Genomic DNA, 13069 nt, shown 5'->3' with positions numbered 1-13069 from the left:
GCTGCTTAAGCCGACACCGAGCCGTCTCTTAGCACTGCATTCATAGCTATGAGAAGAGTTGGTGCCATATTGGCTGGTGTGGCATGTCTGTGCTACCTGTTAACTGTGGTAAGGCTTTGTATGTTAAAGCATGTTGTAACTCACCTGTCAGTGACCGGTTTGGCATGACTTCTGCTTCTTCCAAAAACTCTAAATTCATTCACATTGTTTAGAGCTACAGTGTATTAATTGTCACATACACAAGCAGATGTCAATCAAGTAAGGGTTAATGCCTGACAAGGTGCATAATTATCAGGGATTAATGGACGACGCGGAGGCCTGCACCGTCCAGCGCGCAGCTGGGATTTTTTTAAAAAGTTCTGCCCTTCTCAAATGCTTTATGTGGGAGGTTTCCCGTATGAATGTGAAATATATGCAATGTAGCAGCAGTCTGGCATGTCTGGAAAGGTCGGAGCAGCACCACATCCATTTAAGAATTGAAGTATTTCAAAATGTGTGACTGTTTTTCAGTTTATTTTAATAAAGACATCTTGCTTGTGTCCTCTCACTTGTGTGCCTTCTGTGTTTGCACACTGCCGTGCAGTCTCATGCTCTTATTCAGGCATAAAGGGACGTTTAATTATTGTTTGCGCAATGCCCTTCAGTCTCATTTCCTTATACAAGCATAAAGCAAGCATTTAAGTATTGTTTGCACACTGCCCTTCAGTCTCATTTCCTTATACAGGCATAATGGGGGCATTTAAGTATTTTTTGCACACTGCCCTGCAGTCTCAGGCCCTTATACAGGTACAAAGAGGGCACTTAAAAGTTGTTTTACACAGTGCCCTGCAGTATCATGCCCTTTCCTAGCCATAAAGAGGGCGTTTAAGTATTGTTTGCACATTGCCCTGCAGTTTCATTTCCTTATACAGGCATACAGGGGACATTTAAGTATTGTTTGCACACTGCCCTGCAGTCTCAGGCCCTTATACAGGCATAAAGGGGACATTTAAGCATTGTTTGCACACTGCCCTGCAGTGTCAGGCCCTTATACGGGCATACAGGGGGCATTTAAGTATTGTTTGCACACTGCCCCGCAGTCTCAGGCCCTTATACAAGCATAAAAGGGGACATTTAAGCATTGTTTGCACACTGCCCTGCAGTTTCATGCCCTTATACAGGCATAAATGGGTGTTTAAGTATTGTTTGCACACTGCCCTGCAGTGTCATGCTCTTATACAGGCATAAAGGGGTGTTCAAGTATTGTTTGCACACTGCCCTGCAGTCTCAGGCCCTTAAGCAGGCATAAAGGGGACATTTAAGTATTGTTTGCACACTGCCCTGCAGTCTCCTGTGCAGGTGCAAGCAATTCAGCAGTTAAAGAATGTGTCATGAACTTTCGTCATACATTTTAGAAAAATCGTTGGGAGATTTTGCTGAATGAGGCCCAATAACTGTTGGGGGCTTCACAGAGCAGCAGATACCCAAAGGGGCTTATGGTAATGTTACCCTGGCTAAAACCATTTAAAGACCCTGAGACTACATCCATGTGGTGACAGGACAGTCTAGGAAAGACAACCTGAGTGTCATACAGATATTTAACAGATTCAAGCTCATAAACCTAAACTTTTAAAATGTTGTTGTCTAGTTAGCAGCAACTTTATGAAGATGTCTCGGTGGGATGAACCTTGATTAAACTTTCATCATTTTATCTGGTTAACACTGTAAATGATTGAAATAAGAGTATTGGAGCCTCCGTTTCTGCTCATGAATATTTGATGACCTTATATTCCTTATGAATTCTGCATTAAAATTTCAGCACTTAATTTCCGCGTGCATTTTTAATTAACATCCACTCACGCTGTTTGCAACACAGATATCCCCACAGCTGCAAACCGAGCATGTGTATGTGTGCGTAGGAGCGTAGCGCGCGCGTGTGGAATATTGAACGGCTCACGCAGAGTCCCGCATCAAGCGTTTAAAGAAGTGATCCGCGGCTCCTCTCTCTCCCTCTCTCTCTCTCTCTCTCTCTCTCTTTATTCTGTCTCCTCCTCCTCTTTTTTTCGCTTCCACTGAGAATCTTTCGCCTTTTTCTCATCCCGAGCTGCGCGTCCTTCCACCACTTGTTATTTCACACCTTGGCAGCCTGCAGGCGCCGTGAATAACCCTCTTCCTCATCTTTTTCTTCTTCCTCTTGTTCCTTGTACCAGACGATTATCCCTTCTGCACCGGTGTGTCTTTCTCTCTTTGCATTTTTTCTTTTCTTCCTCCTGCCGGGGAAACAACAGTTTCTCCCAGCCGTAAAGGGGAATCATGACCACGGCGAAGGAAGGCAACGCTCCATCGAAAGCGGCTCAACAGCAAGACCAGGTACCGATGGGCTTTCCTTTCACTTCTCTCCCCCTCACATGTGAGCCTGTGTGGCGCTGGTTTTGGGATGGATGGGGTTTGCATGCAGCGCTGCGGTGACTTTTGTGACCGCTTGTGTGGAAGAAAAAAAACGCCGTATTGGGGCCAAAAATCATAAATTGGCTCAACACGTCCGTAATGCACGTTCATATTTGGAGAGGAAAGCAGCCTAGCTGGTTCAGGAGGGTTTCACAGCCTCGTGCTCGGCTGTGATCATCAATAATAAGCAGCGATCAATATTCAGTGACTTTACGCGCAGGGACACAACGAGCAGTTTGTGTTTTCCATTACAGCCAGTGCGCGTCACCTTGCAGTAGGACACGCAAATTAGCCCAACTTGGGTTCGATTTTGCACATGTGGGCCCTCAGATCTGTCACATCAATGCACATGGATGCAATTTGAGTCATCATGTTGTGATTATGTTGCATTCAAGGCGCGTGACCTCTCCTGAAAAGCACGCGCTCAACTGTCCCTCCTGTGTGGAGGCTGCTGAACACTGTTGCGTTTTGAGTGTGGTGCAGGGTGGCTCCGCTCTGTTTTCTTTGCAACCTCCAGCAGTCTGTGAGTGATGATGGAGGGTTTTTGAGCCATCCAGGAGCTACAGCCTTAAAGATTTGTCAAAATAATACGAGAACCAGTTTCAACCAGTGACAAAAAAACATACCTCGTTGACAGCAGAGAGCTCAATGGCAACAAAACAGTCAGATCTAGCACCCTGACTCATTCCCAACCACATCAGGAATGAATGGAAGTTTGTGGGTTATCTGAACAATAATCTAACTTTCCAAACATTTAAATTAGGCTGAACCATGTGGACCAAAAATCCTGTGTCAGTATTTTTCAGCTCCTGTTACGGTAGTCACAATAAACCAGTCACCAAAACCAGTCAGTACTAATCTATGCAGTTATCAGTTGATTTTGGTAGCGGTTTTACAGCAGCCACAGCCAGGCAGGACTCAACTGGACTTTTCCTGCTGCTGATTTTTCCAGAAAGAAATTCCAGCCGATTACCCGGCATATTCCTTGGCATCACACACTTAAGTCTGCTTCTAAATATCCTAGGCAAAAAAGACAAATCGGTCTATGTTTCAGAGGACAAAAAACAAACTAAAGCTATGAAATACTCTGAGACTCTTATACAAGCAATGGGAAGACAATTATACTGCAAGACCAGTATCAGTTATCAAATGTTTTCACAGTACCAGGTTTAGACACTTTGATATTATTCTCTGAAGTCTGCACAGCGACGTAAGGGTTAAAGCTGTAGCTGCCCAGTAAGAAGGTTCCTTGGTCAAATTCATTCCCCCTTTATGCATACACAGGCTTTCTCCACAAAGTGAAGACATGCTCGTTAGGTTAATTGGTGACTCTAAATTGCCCGTAGGTGTGAATGTGAGCCCTGTAATTGACCAGCGACCTGTCCAGGATGACTCCAGCTCACCCAGTGACAGCTGAATGGGTTAAGCAGTGGTGACAGTGGATGGTTAAATGCTGAGAAACTTGTACACCCTGTCTAAAGCTGTGCTACGCAACCCTGCTTAACCCTTTACCTACTGACCCGGCGCTGGCGATGTGTTTTATATGTCCGTAGTATTATTACCATAACTCCGTCAAAGTCTGTCCGATCAGAAAAATTCCAACATTGTTGGAAAGCTGAGAATTGTGGGCATGCGTACATATATGGCTCAATACGGTACTCACAACCATATGATGTGGGCATTCATAACAAAACACCAGTTTTTTATTGTTCTTCTCTTAAACTGCTGACAATTCCAAATATGTGCAATCATCAACCAGATGTTGAAAAGTCAAGTTCAAGTACTCCTGGGAAAAAAAGAGACCAAAACTTTCAAACTTCCAGCCATAATTACAAAATATGTCCAAATCGCCATTTTAAACTCAGTAGGTAAAGGGTTAACCTAGGAGCCAGACTGTTGAAAAATACCATTGTAAGAGCCACCGGAGTGTGAATGTAATAATTTCTTAAGAAAAATAAATCTCTATGGGTGTAAATCAGAACAGATAGGTTTCACCTTTCCGTTCTATCATTTTTCTTTATCAATTGACAGTTAAGGTGTATTTTTTGTGGTTTAAAAGCTGGGTTAAGCAATCATTTTTTATCCCCAGTGTCACCTCAGTTGATGATTTTGTTAATTTACCAAAAAATTGATTACCCCATGTTCATTTTATCCCACCTCTTTGCTAAAGGGGACATTTTTTACCCTTTTAAGACAAGTTTATATTGCTTAGAGGTCTCCAAAACATGCCTGTGAAGCTTGTTGCTACAAAAAACACTCCAGTATTGGACTTATGCATGTCTAGAAACCCCTCTGTTTCAGCCCTGCTCAGACTAGCTGTTTCTGTGTCTGTGGCTTTAAATGGTAATAATCTGTCTGACTCCACCCCTCTCAGGAAATGGATGTGGCTGTCCTGATGTTACAATGTTACAGACACTTTTATCCAAAGTTTAGGACCTGTCTTGGACTTGAACCATTAATCTCCCAGACCAAAGTCAGCAGAGTAACCCACTGAGCTATCCAGCATCACAGCTGGCAGTTGAGAGGAAAATCAGGAGAGGAGGGCGGCACTTTCCTCCAAGTGGGGAGGGCCACCCAAACCTGGGGGCGGGTGCTTACTCCCCATGTGAGGTCATGAGGGTAAATTCTGGGAATGGCTTGTTTCAGCACACATTTTCTGAAAGCTGGAGAAAGAGAGGGTGGAAGGGAATGGATTTTTCTGGTATTTGAGGGGGTTGTGGACAGGCCAGGGGCACATATTTTTGTTAGAAAAGCCTGAAAAAGTGATTGTTGCACAATATGTCCCCTTGAAATACCATGTAAACTACATGCAGTAATAACTAATTTATTTTAAAAGATTAGTTTGGTTTGGTGAAATAGAACAAAGTTAGGAAACCAGGCAATTGAGAGATAAGATACTTTAGATGAGTGGGAAAAAAAGTGAAAATAGTGCATTTTATAACTAACTTTTAAGACTAAACACCAGTGTAAAACCAGTGAAAACTTGACATTTATCGTGAGTTAATAACATGAAAATGAAATACATTTTAGTGGGCCTACACACACTTTCACTTAAAGTAATAAAGCCATGCATTGATTCATACAGGACACGCTTGTCATACGCCCAGCAATGACCTGCCGACGGCCAGATGATGCAACTATCGCCTCCCAGCTCCTACGTACTTCTCACTAATCCCTGCTTGCATTAATGCTGATGCACCATCTGCTGCTGCTGGCAAAGCTTAGCCTCCTCCACCCCAGCCTCCTTCTTTATAGCGTAAAGCTTGCTGCACCCTCATATTTAGATTTATGCTACTATGGATTAATGCTTTTGAAGTTTTTTTTTATTTTATTTTTACTCCATATGCATTGCCATAAATGTATCTATGAATATGGGGGTTTCTAGCCATGCTGGAAAGTCAAAGCATGATGCTTGACTAACCTGGGGGAGCATATTTTGAGCAGAGCCTTCCCCCGCAGTAAAGCTGTATATCCATTTTGCAGTTAAGTGGTAAAACGTATGCAGAGTGTTCCTGATTGAATTGTAGTTAAACAGAACTACAAAGTTAAGTTCAGAACCTTTCCCTCCCCCTTTCTCAAGAATCAGTGATATTTATCTTACATGTTCTTTCTTGCACACATCCAATGGAAAAATACAGACAAAAACTAAAGGTTGACAGTTTAATTTGACATTAAAGCCTGCTGTATGAGTAGGAAACAACCTGATTGATTTAACATGCAATGGATCATTTATGATGTCAGAATTTTCCTTTTTTAATGATTTCTGGGGTGATTAATTTTCCAAGCCAGCTGAGACCACAGGATATTTTTATCCTCCAGGATGGCAAACTGTGCAGTGAGGCGCTTGTCCTGTCTTGGCCGATACGAAGATAAAAGCTCCCCTGTTGATTAGCATCAAGATTCACGTCATTGATGTCAGGTCAGGGTGTCAAACTTGATGATGAAAGAAAAATTCACACATGCTCCTCTTGTAAGTCCTGTTTGTAGGAATTCTTGGACGTGTTGTTGATCACAAAAGAGCCATGCGTTGAGTATCACTGGTCTAAAATGTACAAAACCATTTGCAAGTTTTGTCATTATCACTGTCAAACATTTTCAGACTCTTTAATACCATGTACATCCATCAGTCCATCCGTTATCGAGTACTTATCTCATTCAGGCTCACGGGGGCTGGTGCAAGTTCCAGCTCTCATTGGGCGACAGGTAGATTGTACCCTGGACTTGTGGCTAGCCAATCACAGGACACCATATTAATTAGAATGATTAAATCCCAATTACTTTAATGAGAGGTGATGAAACGGCACAATATTCAGGCGTATTTTTTACCAAGAGAGAGTAAGCACTGTCTGAATAAGGCAATAATTCTGAATATATTAGCAACACTTGTAAAGATGGTTGAACTGGTTTAGAGCAAAGGTTTCTCCATGTTTCCAAATGTTGCCAACATATTTGTGCAATTAAGACTATGTGCATGAGATCCCCTGCATAAATTGTCCAATATTTGTTGTGTAGGACTTTTTTTTTGTTGTCAAATGGGTATAAATTCACCTAAATTAAAAAAACATAGAATTAAAAAAAAATGAAATGAAATTATAGTTTCCAATTATATTTATTTTCTATTTATTTACTTTTACTGTTGTTGGGTCTTATCTTATCATAGCTCTTATTTTTGGATCACCACACGTTGACAGGAATGGCATCATCTTTCCCTATATCCTCTCTAAAGATGGTCCAAAGTACTTCTCTAAAATTTGATAATATATTTGTGCAATCAAGACTGCTATGTCTCTCTTTATTGGTTAAGCTCTTGTAGTTCTTGTTACCACTGATTATTAAAGACTCTGTAAAGTGAAATCCAAAGTTTGTGTCTTAACACTCTAGATATGTTGGAATATGGTTGCTGTAAACATGTGGAAACACTAAGATCTACAGTGACTGAATTCAGGATTGAGATAAAAGTTTTTCACCTCTTTCCTGGCGTGGTTTCACGTGGGCGGGGCAAATATGTGGGCTCAGTGGGGAATGACCCCGCCCCTCCAACACTAAGATATAAAATCACAGAGCAGTTCATGTCAGTCCAGTCTGCTGCCAGCTGATGTCACTCCCTTTACTGAAAGTTAAAAGTCAGATAAATGCTGTTTTTTGTTCATTGTGAGGTAAATTTGCCAAATCTATCAACCACAGTGGTCTATGGATCATTGAAAGCATCATAGCAGAGAGTTGAGCCAGAAAATGGACTTTGTCTCGACTTCTAAGGTCAGCGTAAGGTCCAGGGGCTGGCTTGTAGTGTGAATGCCTTCCTGTATTCAGATTGTAGCATTTTATTGATTTGAGAGGATCGTATTGCTCCTGAGTGGGCGTGGCTTCAGCTCATTCAACAGACACGCCCACACCATCCTGGAGCAGATTCTACTGCCTAATTTTTCATGATTTTGAAGCTGAATTTTATAAACTTAGAGATGTTTTATTTGATTGAAATTTGAGCTGGGGGTTCACAACACAGTGACCTGTCGTACAACAAACCTAAACACAGATCTGTTTTCACTTTACTGGGTCTTTAAAGTAAAAGCAATTTTTATCATTTTGAATTATATTAAAGTGTAGGGCTGAACAATTTGGGAAAATAATTGAATTGCATTTTTTTTTTTACCCAATTTTGTGTTTTAGTATGTGATAATTTCTTAAGTTTCTCATCTCATGTATTTTCCAACAAAAACAAGCAATAATTTATTCTATACTATAACCAACACAATATTAGATTAAATTAAATTTTAAAAAATGGGTAATTGTGATGATTTTGACTCATTTTGCAAATTGGACATAAACTGTTTTATTGAAGGGAGTGATCATTTTGATATAACTCTCATATTTAACAGAAAAAAACATACAAAAATGAGGAAAACAGAATTTTTTTGTCCACTATTCCAAAAATATGCCACTAAAATGATTGTATGATATGTAATGCATAATGTCTCTGCTGCAATAAAAAAAAAAAAGTTTTAAACTGGTATTTTGTCACAAATTTCAGGTGCAGCAGGCCACATTGCGATGTAATCTCATTTGCGATTAATTGCCCAGCCCTATTTGAAAGTGTAGAAAATGTTGACATCAACTTAAAGTCTTTACTTCTGCCAGTATGACAAGCATTTTTTTTCCTCACATAAAAATATCTCAAGATGTATATCCTGCATCATCTTTCAGCTGAAAAATATTAATCTATGATTTTTGGTGGGTATCGCCCAGCCCTAGTGCAGAGAGACTCTGTCATTTTTCTTTTCATCCTCCAGCAGTCAGTGAGCAATGAGGGAAGATTCGTTGAACCATCTCCAGAGAGCAGAAAGAGCCTTATATGTGTGAATAAGTAATGCAAGAATCAACATTTCTTTAGCTTCGGTTCTTTAGTAAAACATATTTTTGCTCTGTTTATTTCAGTGTTTGACATGAAAATTAACCTCCTCTTACAGCTGAGGGCAAAATAACAATGCACTCAGTGACACATGCCGGGGTTCTTCAAGGCATCAGAAATCTTTAAAAGTTTGTGGATTAGTAGAAAAAATTCCAACTTTTCAAACTTTGGAATATGACACATTGCTTTTTTAATATATGGCACTATAGCACCTAAAGCAATATACCTGCACGCCAGGGAAATCCCACGACTGATGTTTGTGTTAATATAAGGTAGCAACAGCTTTCATTTCATCAGCCAAACAATTTCAGCACACTGGAGGGAACAACAAAACCTGAAACAGGACTGAAGTTATGTACAGTCGGGATTTTCAAGGGTTTGAAGAACAGACTTTAAATATCATGAATTTTGCAAGCTTCTTCATGTTTCTTGATTTTCAACCTGCTTTGTATCATCGCATGCAATCACAGGCTTTTATACTGTTGCCTTTTCCTGCTCTTATCATTAGAATCTCTAACTTTAGAAGGCATGTGTCACCGTGGCCTCCCCCTGTGTGCTGCACCTGTCTAGAGATGACAGAAAAGGTGAGAGGGACACTTTGAATTATGGTGCCAAACAGACAATCTTCCCCCGCTGTGAATCAGCAGCAGACTGTCAGCCGCACCCTCAGAGCCAGACAAAGGTCCACCAGTACCCTGATCATGTATGCATGCAGTACTGGCAAGGTGGTGGAAAAACTAACCCAGGAAATCTGTCATGATGCTTTCATAATCAATACATGATGAGTCTAACAAAAATAGCTGATAATTCACTGGTTATTGTCATTGATTTCAGCGATATTGAAAAAGAAAATGATGCCGTCAGGTTTCAGCTGAGCAGATTTTCTGCCTTTTCTGTTATTTTTAATACAGTATTGCTTGTTAAAGAGTGTTAGTTTAGGAAAAACAGACAAATGATTGTCACAAACAAGTTCAGGAAGGTTCAGGAAGTTCATTGACTTTTTTTGCGGAATCGTCAATGACTTTTAATTTTTAACTTTGCTTGAAATGACCATCCCAACAAAATACAACTCCATGGGAGTAGGGTTGGGTTTTGTTTGTTTATTTTCCAATACCGTTGCTAAGTCAGTGCTTTAAAAAAGGTGCTGGTGCCTCCGGGTGCTGAAATCGATATTTTTAAGACAAAATAGTGGTGTAAAAGACAGCTGAATAAGAGCTGTCTGAGTATCCTAAATAATAATAGGGTACCAAATGAACATATAACTAAAGGAAGCAGGTGTAACTTCTTCACATAACATGCTGTATTTCTTGTTTTTTGTTTGGAGTGATGGGATAACGTTGGGGTAGTAAGGTACCAAAATGAAGCAACAAAATCTGTCTTTTAATTTTGTATGATTGGTATCAGATATGTTGGTGCTGGTACCAGATTTGGATACCCATCCCTACATGGGTGAGGAGCAGACCCTAAAACCACAGGTTTAGTTCTAAGCTACATACTGAGACCTGGACACACAGACTCGGTGTGGTTTCACGTTAGAGGACCCAGGCTTGGATCCAAATATGGTTGTCCCCAGCGTCTCGTTATGTTTGATGTCCAGTAGTCCAGTGGTTCTCAACCTTGAAGTCGGGACCCCTTTTGGAATCACGAGACACTTAGAGGGGGTCTCCAGTTGCCCTAAAGAAACTAAGAATATTTCTTAAATTGAACTGTTGTCACTTTACATCAATTTTGTCAAAATTTACCCCTTTTCATAATTATCTGCCTGTTTTTGCCACTTCTAAACCAATAATTGCCATTTAAGCTTAATGTTGCCTCTGTTGACCTATTATTGCTACTATTAACCCCTTTTTCACCACTGCTCACGCCCAATTTTCCCTTTTTTAACCACATTTCACCATTTGATATGCCCACTTTTGCTAGTTAAGCCAATTTCTGCCGATATCTGTATATTTTTTCTTTCTCAGTTAACCCTCTTTGGCCGGTTTATATAAATTTTCATCCCATTTCACCAAATTTCCGCAATTCCAGTTGTATTTTAACTCCCTTTTACCGCTATTTGTGCCCATTTTTTCCACTTTAACCCTTTTTTTTTTTGCCTTTTTTTTTGCCATTTTTATAAAATTTTTGACACTTCTAACCCATTTCAGCTACTTTTAAAATCCAATTTCCCCACCTTTTCCACCATTTTTTGCCATTATTAACCAATTGTAGCAATTTTAACCCATTTTAATTCTTCTTTTTTGTCTTTTTTTCAACAAAGAGAATTTACTTCTTTTTTTTTTTAAGATTTATGTTTGGGCCTTTTCATGCCTTTATTTGATAGAGGAAGGACAGTGGATAGACTCAGGGATGAGAATGGAGGGAGACATGCGATAAAGGGCCACCGGCCAGATTCGAACCCAGGCTGCCCACGTACATGGGTAGCGCCTTAAACCAATCGACCATCTGCGCTCCCAGAATTTACATTTTTAAGACTACACAAATGAAAAAGATAATTTTTTCTTTGATTTAAGATTAATCACAGCTTAACCTTACAATGGACCATGGTTTTGTTGACCTCCATGGGCCCCTGGTTTGGCTGGGCACCAGAAAGCTCACCCATTTATCCCCTTTATGGACGGCCTTGTCACTACATGACTATTCTTGAATGTGCATGGCTGTGTTCAACCACCTTCAGGTACAGTGGGGGCCCCCAGTCTCTGGCACCTTTATTATGGGGGTTGCAGGCTGAAAAAGTTGAGAACCACTGCCCTAGTCCAGGATACCTGTGTGGGGGTGTCAACGGACTTTGAGAAGGAATAAGGTGTGAAAGTAGGAAGATGGTCGTCTCAAAAATAAGGAAATCATCCTCAGTATGGACTCCATTGCTGCACAAAGCATTAAAAAATGTCGACCCTATTGGCTGCTATGGTTGCTTCTTCTTATTTGTTCTTCTTGGTGGATTTTCAAACAGACTTGGTGCATCCTATCACCTATTGTATGGGACAGAATTTAAATGCAAGTGCGCTCAGGGATTAAAAAAACTGATGTGAAAGCAGAGCAGCAAAGGAGAGGGGATGGGGAGCAATCACTGCTGGTCACAGTATGAAACATCTGTACCAAATGTTTCTTATTAGAGCATCTTTCAGTAATCGTATGCATAGACAGGAATTAAATATGGCATCAGGCTTACGGTTGTCACCTCCAGTTAAATCTAATCTGTCACCTAACACAAATAGTCTAGGACTGAGAGGAATTTGGGTCCTTGGAATCAGTCAGAGATGATCACGTATCCATTGCCATCATTTTGTTGTGTCTTTAAACCCCAGCTCTAAACATCTAAAATGCAAAAAGCAGAATTTAAATTGAACAAGGCATGAACAAGGACAGACTTTTAATTTTTGATGAGATTAGCAGTTTGCCACTGGTGCTGTCACTCCAGTAAATAGTAAATGTTGGCTGTCCGAGGCTTTTCCTGAGGCGTGAAGCTCCAGCAAAGTGAGAAATTGCTTTGAGCATATAGGGCTGTAAAATCAGCTGTGTGACATAGACATGCATGCGTGCACACATTGCAGCTTCTGTATGTACACACACAAACATAGCGGGGGCAGTGTGATTACGTGAGGTCCTGTTGTGGCCTCCTGATTGATGGTCTGCCGGCAGGGCTTATGGTCCAGGGACAGAGGACGGAGATAGAGGGCAGCTCACCAGAGATAGCAAACAGCAGCAGCAACAGTCTTCCGGTAATCAGCAGCACGCAGCACCAGAGAGAGAGAGAGAGAGAGACCTCTGACCCTCATTACAGCAACAGGGTGCAGGTTCTCGAGGTGTGAGAGGTGGGGTCAGGGAGGGGGGCAGTAATGCTCTTACAGAGGCGAGAGTCTTTGGACTAATTTACAGCTAAAAACAGGCTTTTTTACTCTCAAATACCCCCATCTTTGTCTCATTACAAGGATTACAACTGAGGATTTCTATAGTCAAATCTGCTTGGTCAGACTTCCCCTATCATTGCATGTCTCTTCTTTGATGTTTTTTTATTATTACAATTATTAATTTATTATAGGGGGCAATGCAAAGTGATGAACATAGGTATGTAAATGTGCCAGATTTTAGCCTGAGGCTGGTTTCCATCTGTAGTCCCCGGCAGGGACAAAGAATTGAAAATAAGGCAAAAAAAGGAGCTAAAAATACCATTAGAGTTGGAAAAAAGTAAGTTTGAACATTTTTGACCTCCAGAAGCTGCCATCCTCTCAGGAT

The 13069-nt window shown here is 40.8% G+C and overlaps 1 protein-coding gene across 2 annotated transcripts in view; it reads left to right on the top strand.

The window, feature by feature from the left end:
• The first annotated feature begins 2110 nt into the window (after positions 1-2110).
• The window catches only part of LOC121527699 (dipeptidyl aminopeptidase-like protein 6), a 200429-nt gene continuing 189470 nt past the window's right edge, over positions 2111-13069 (top strand). For both annotated transcript variants that reach the window (XM_041814726.1, XM_041814725.1), the window contains exon 1: positions 2111-2349. In XM_041814726.1, coding sequence (XP_041670660.1) covers positions 2293-2349 — 57 coding nt within the window. In that variant the 5' untranslated portion in view covers positions 2111-2292. The remainder of the gene's footprint in view (positions 2350-13069) is intronic.

This window comes from Cheilinus undulatus, linkage group 19, assembly GCF_018320785.1.
Source record: "Cheilinus undulatus linkage group 19, ASM1832078v1, whole genome shotgun sequence".
Lineage (NCBI taxonomy): Eukaryota > Metazoa > Chordata > Actinopteri > Labriformes > Labridae > Cheilinus > Cheilinus undulatus.
The sequence above is the reverse complement of the archived record's forward strand: the minus strand, read 5'-3'. Positions and strand labels throughout refer to the sequence as shown.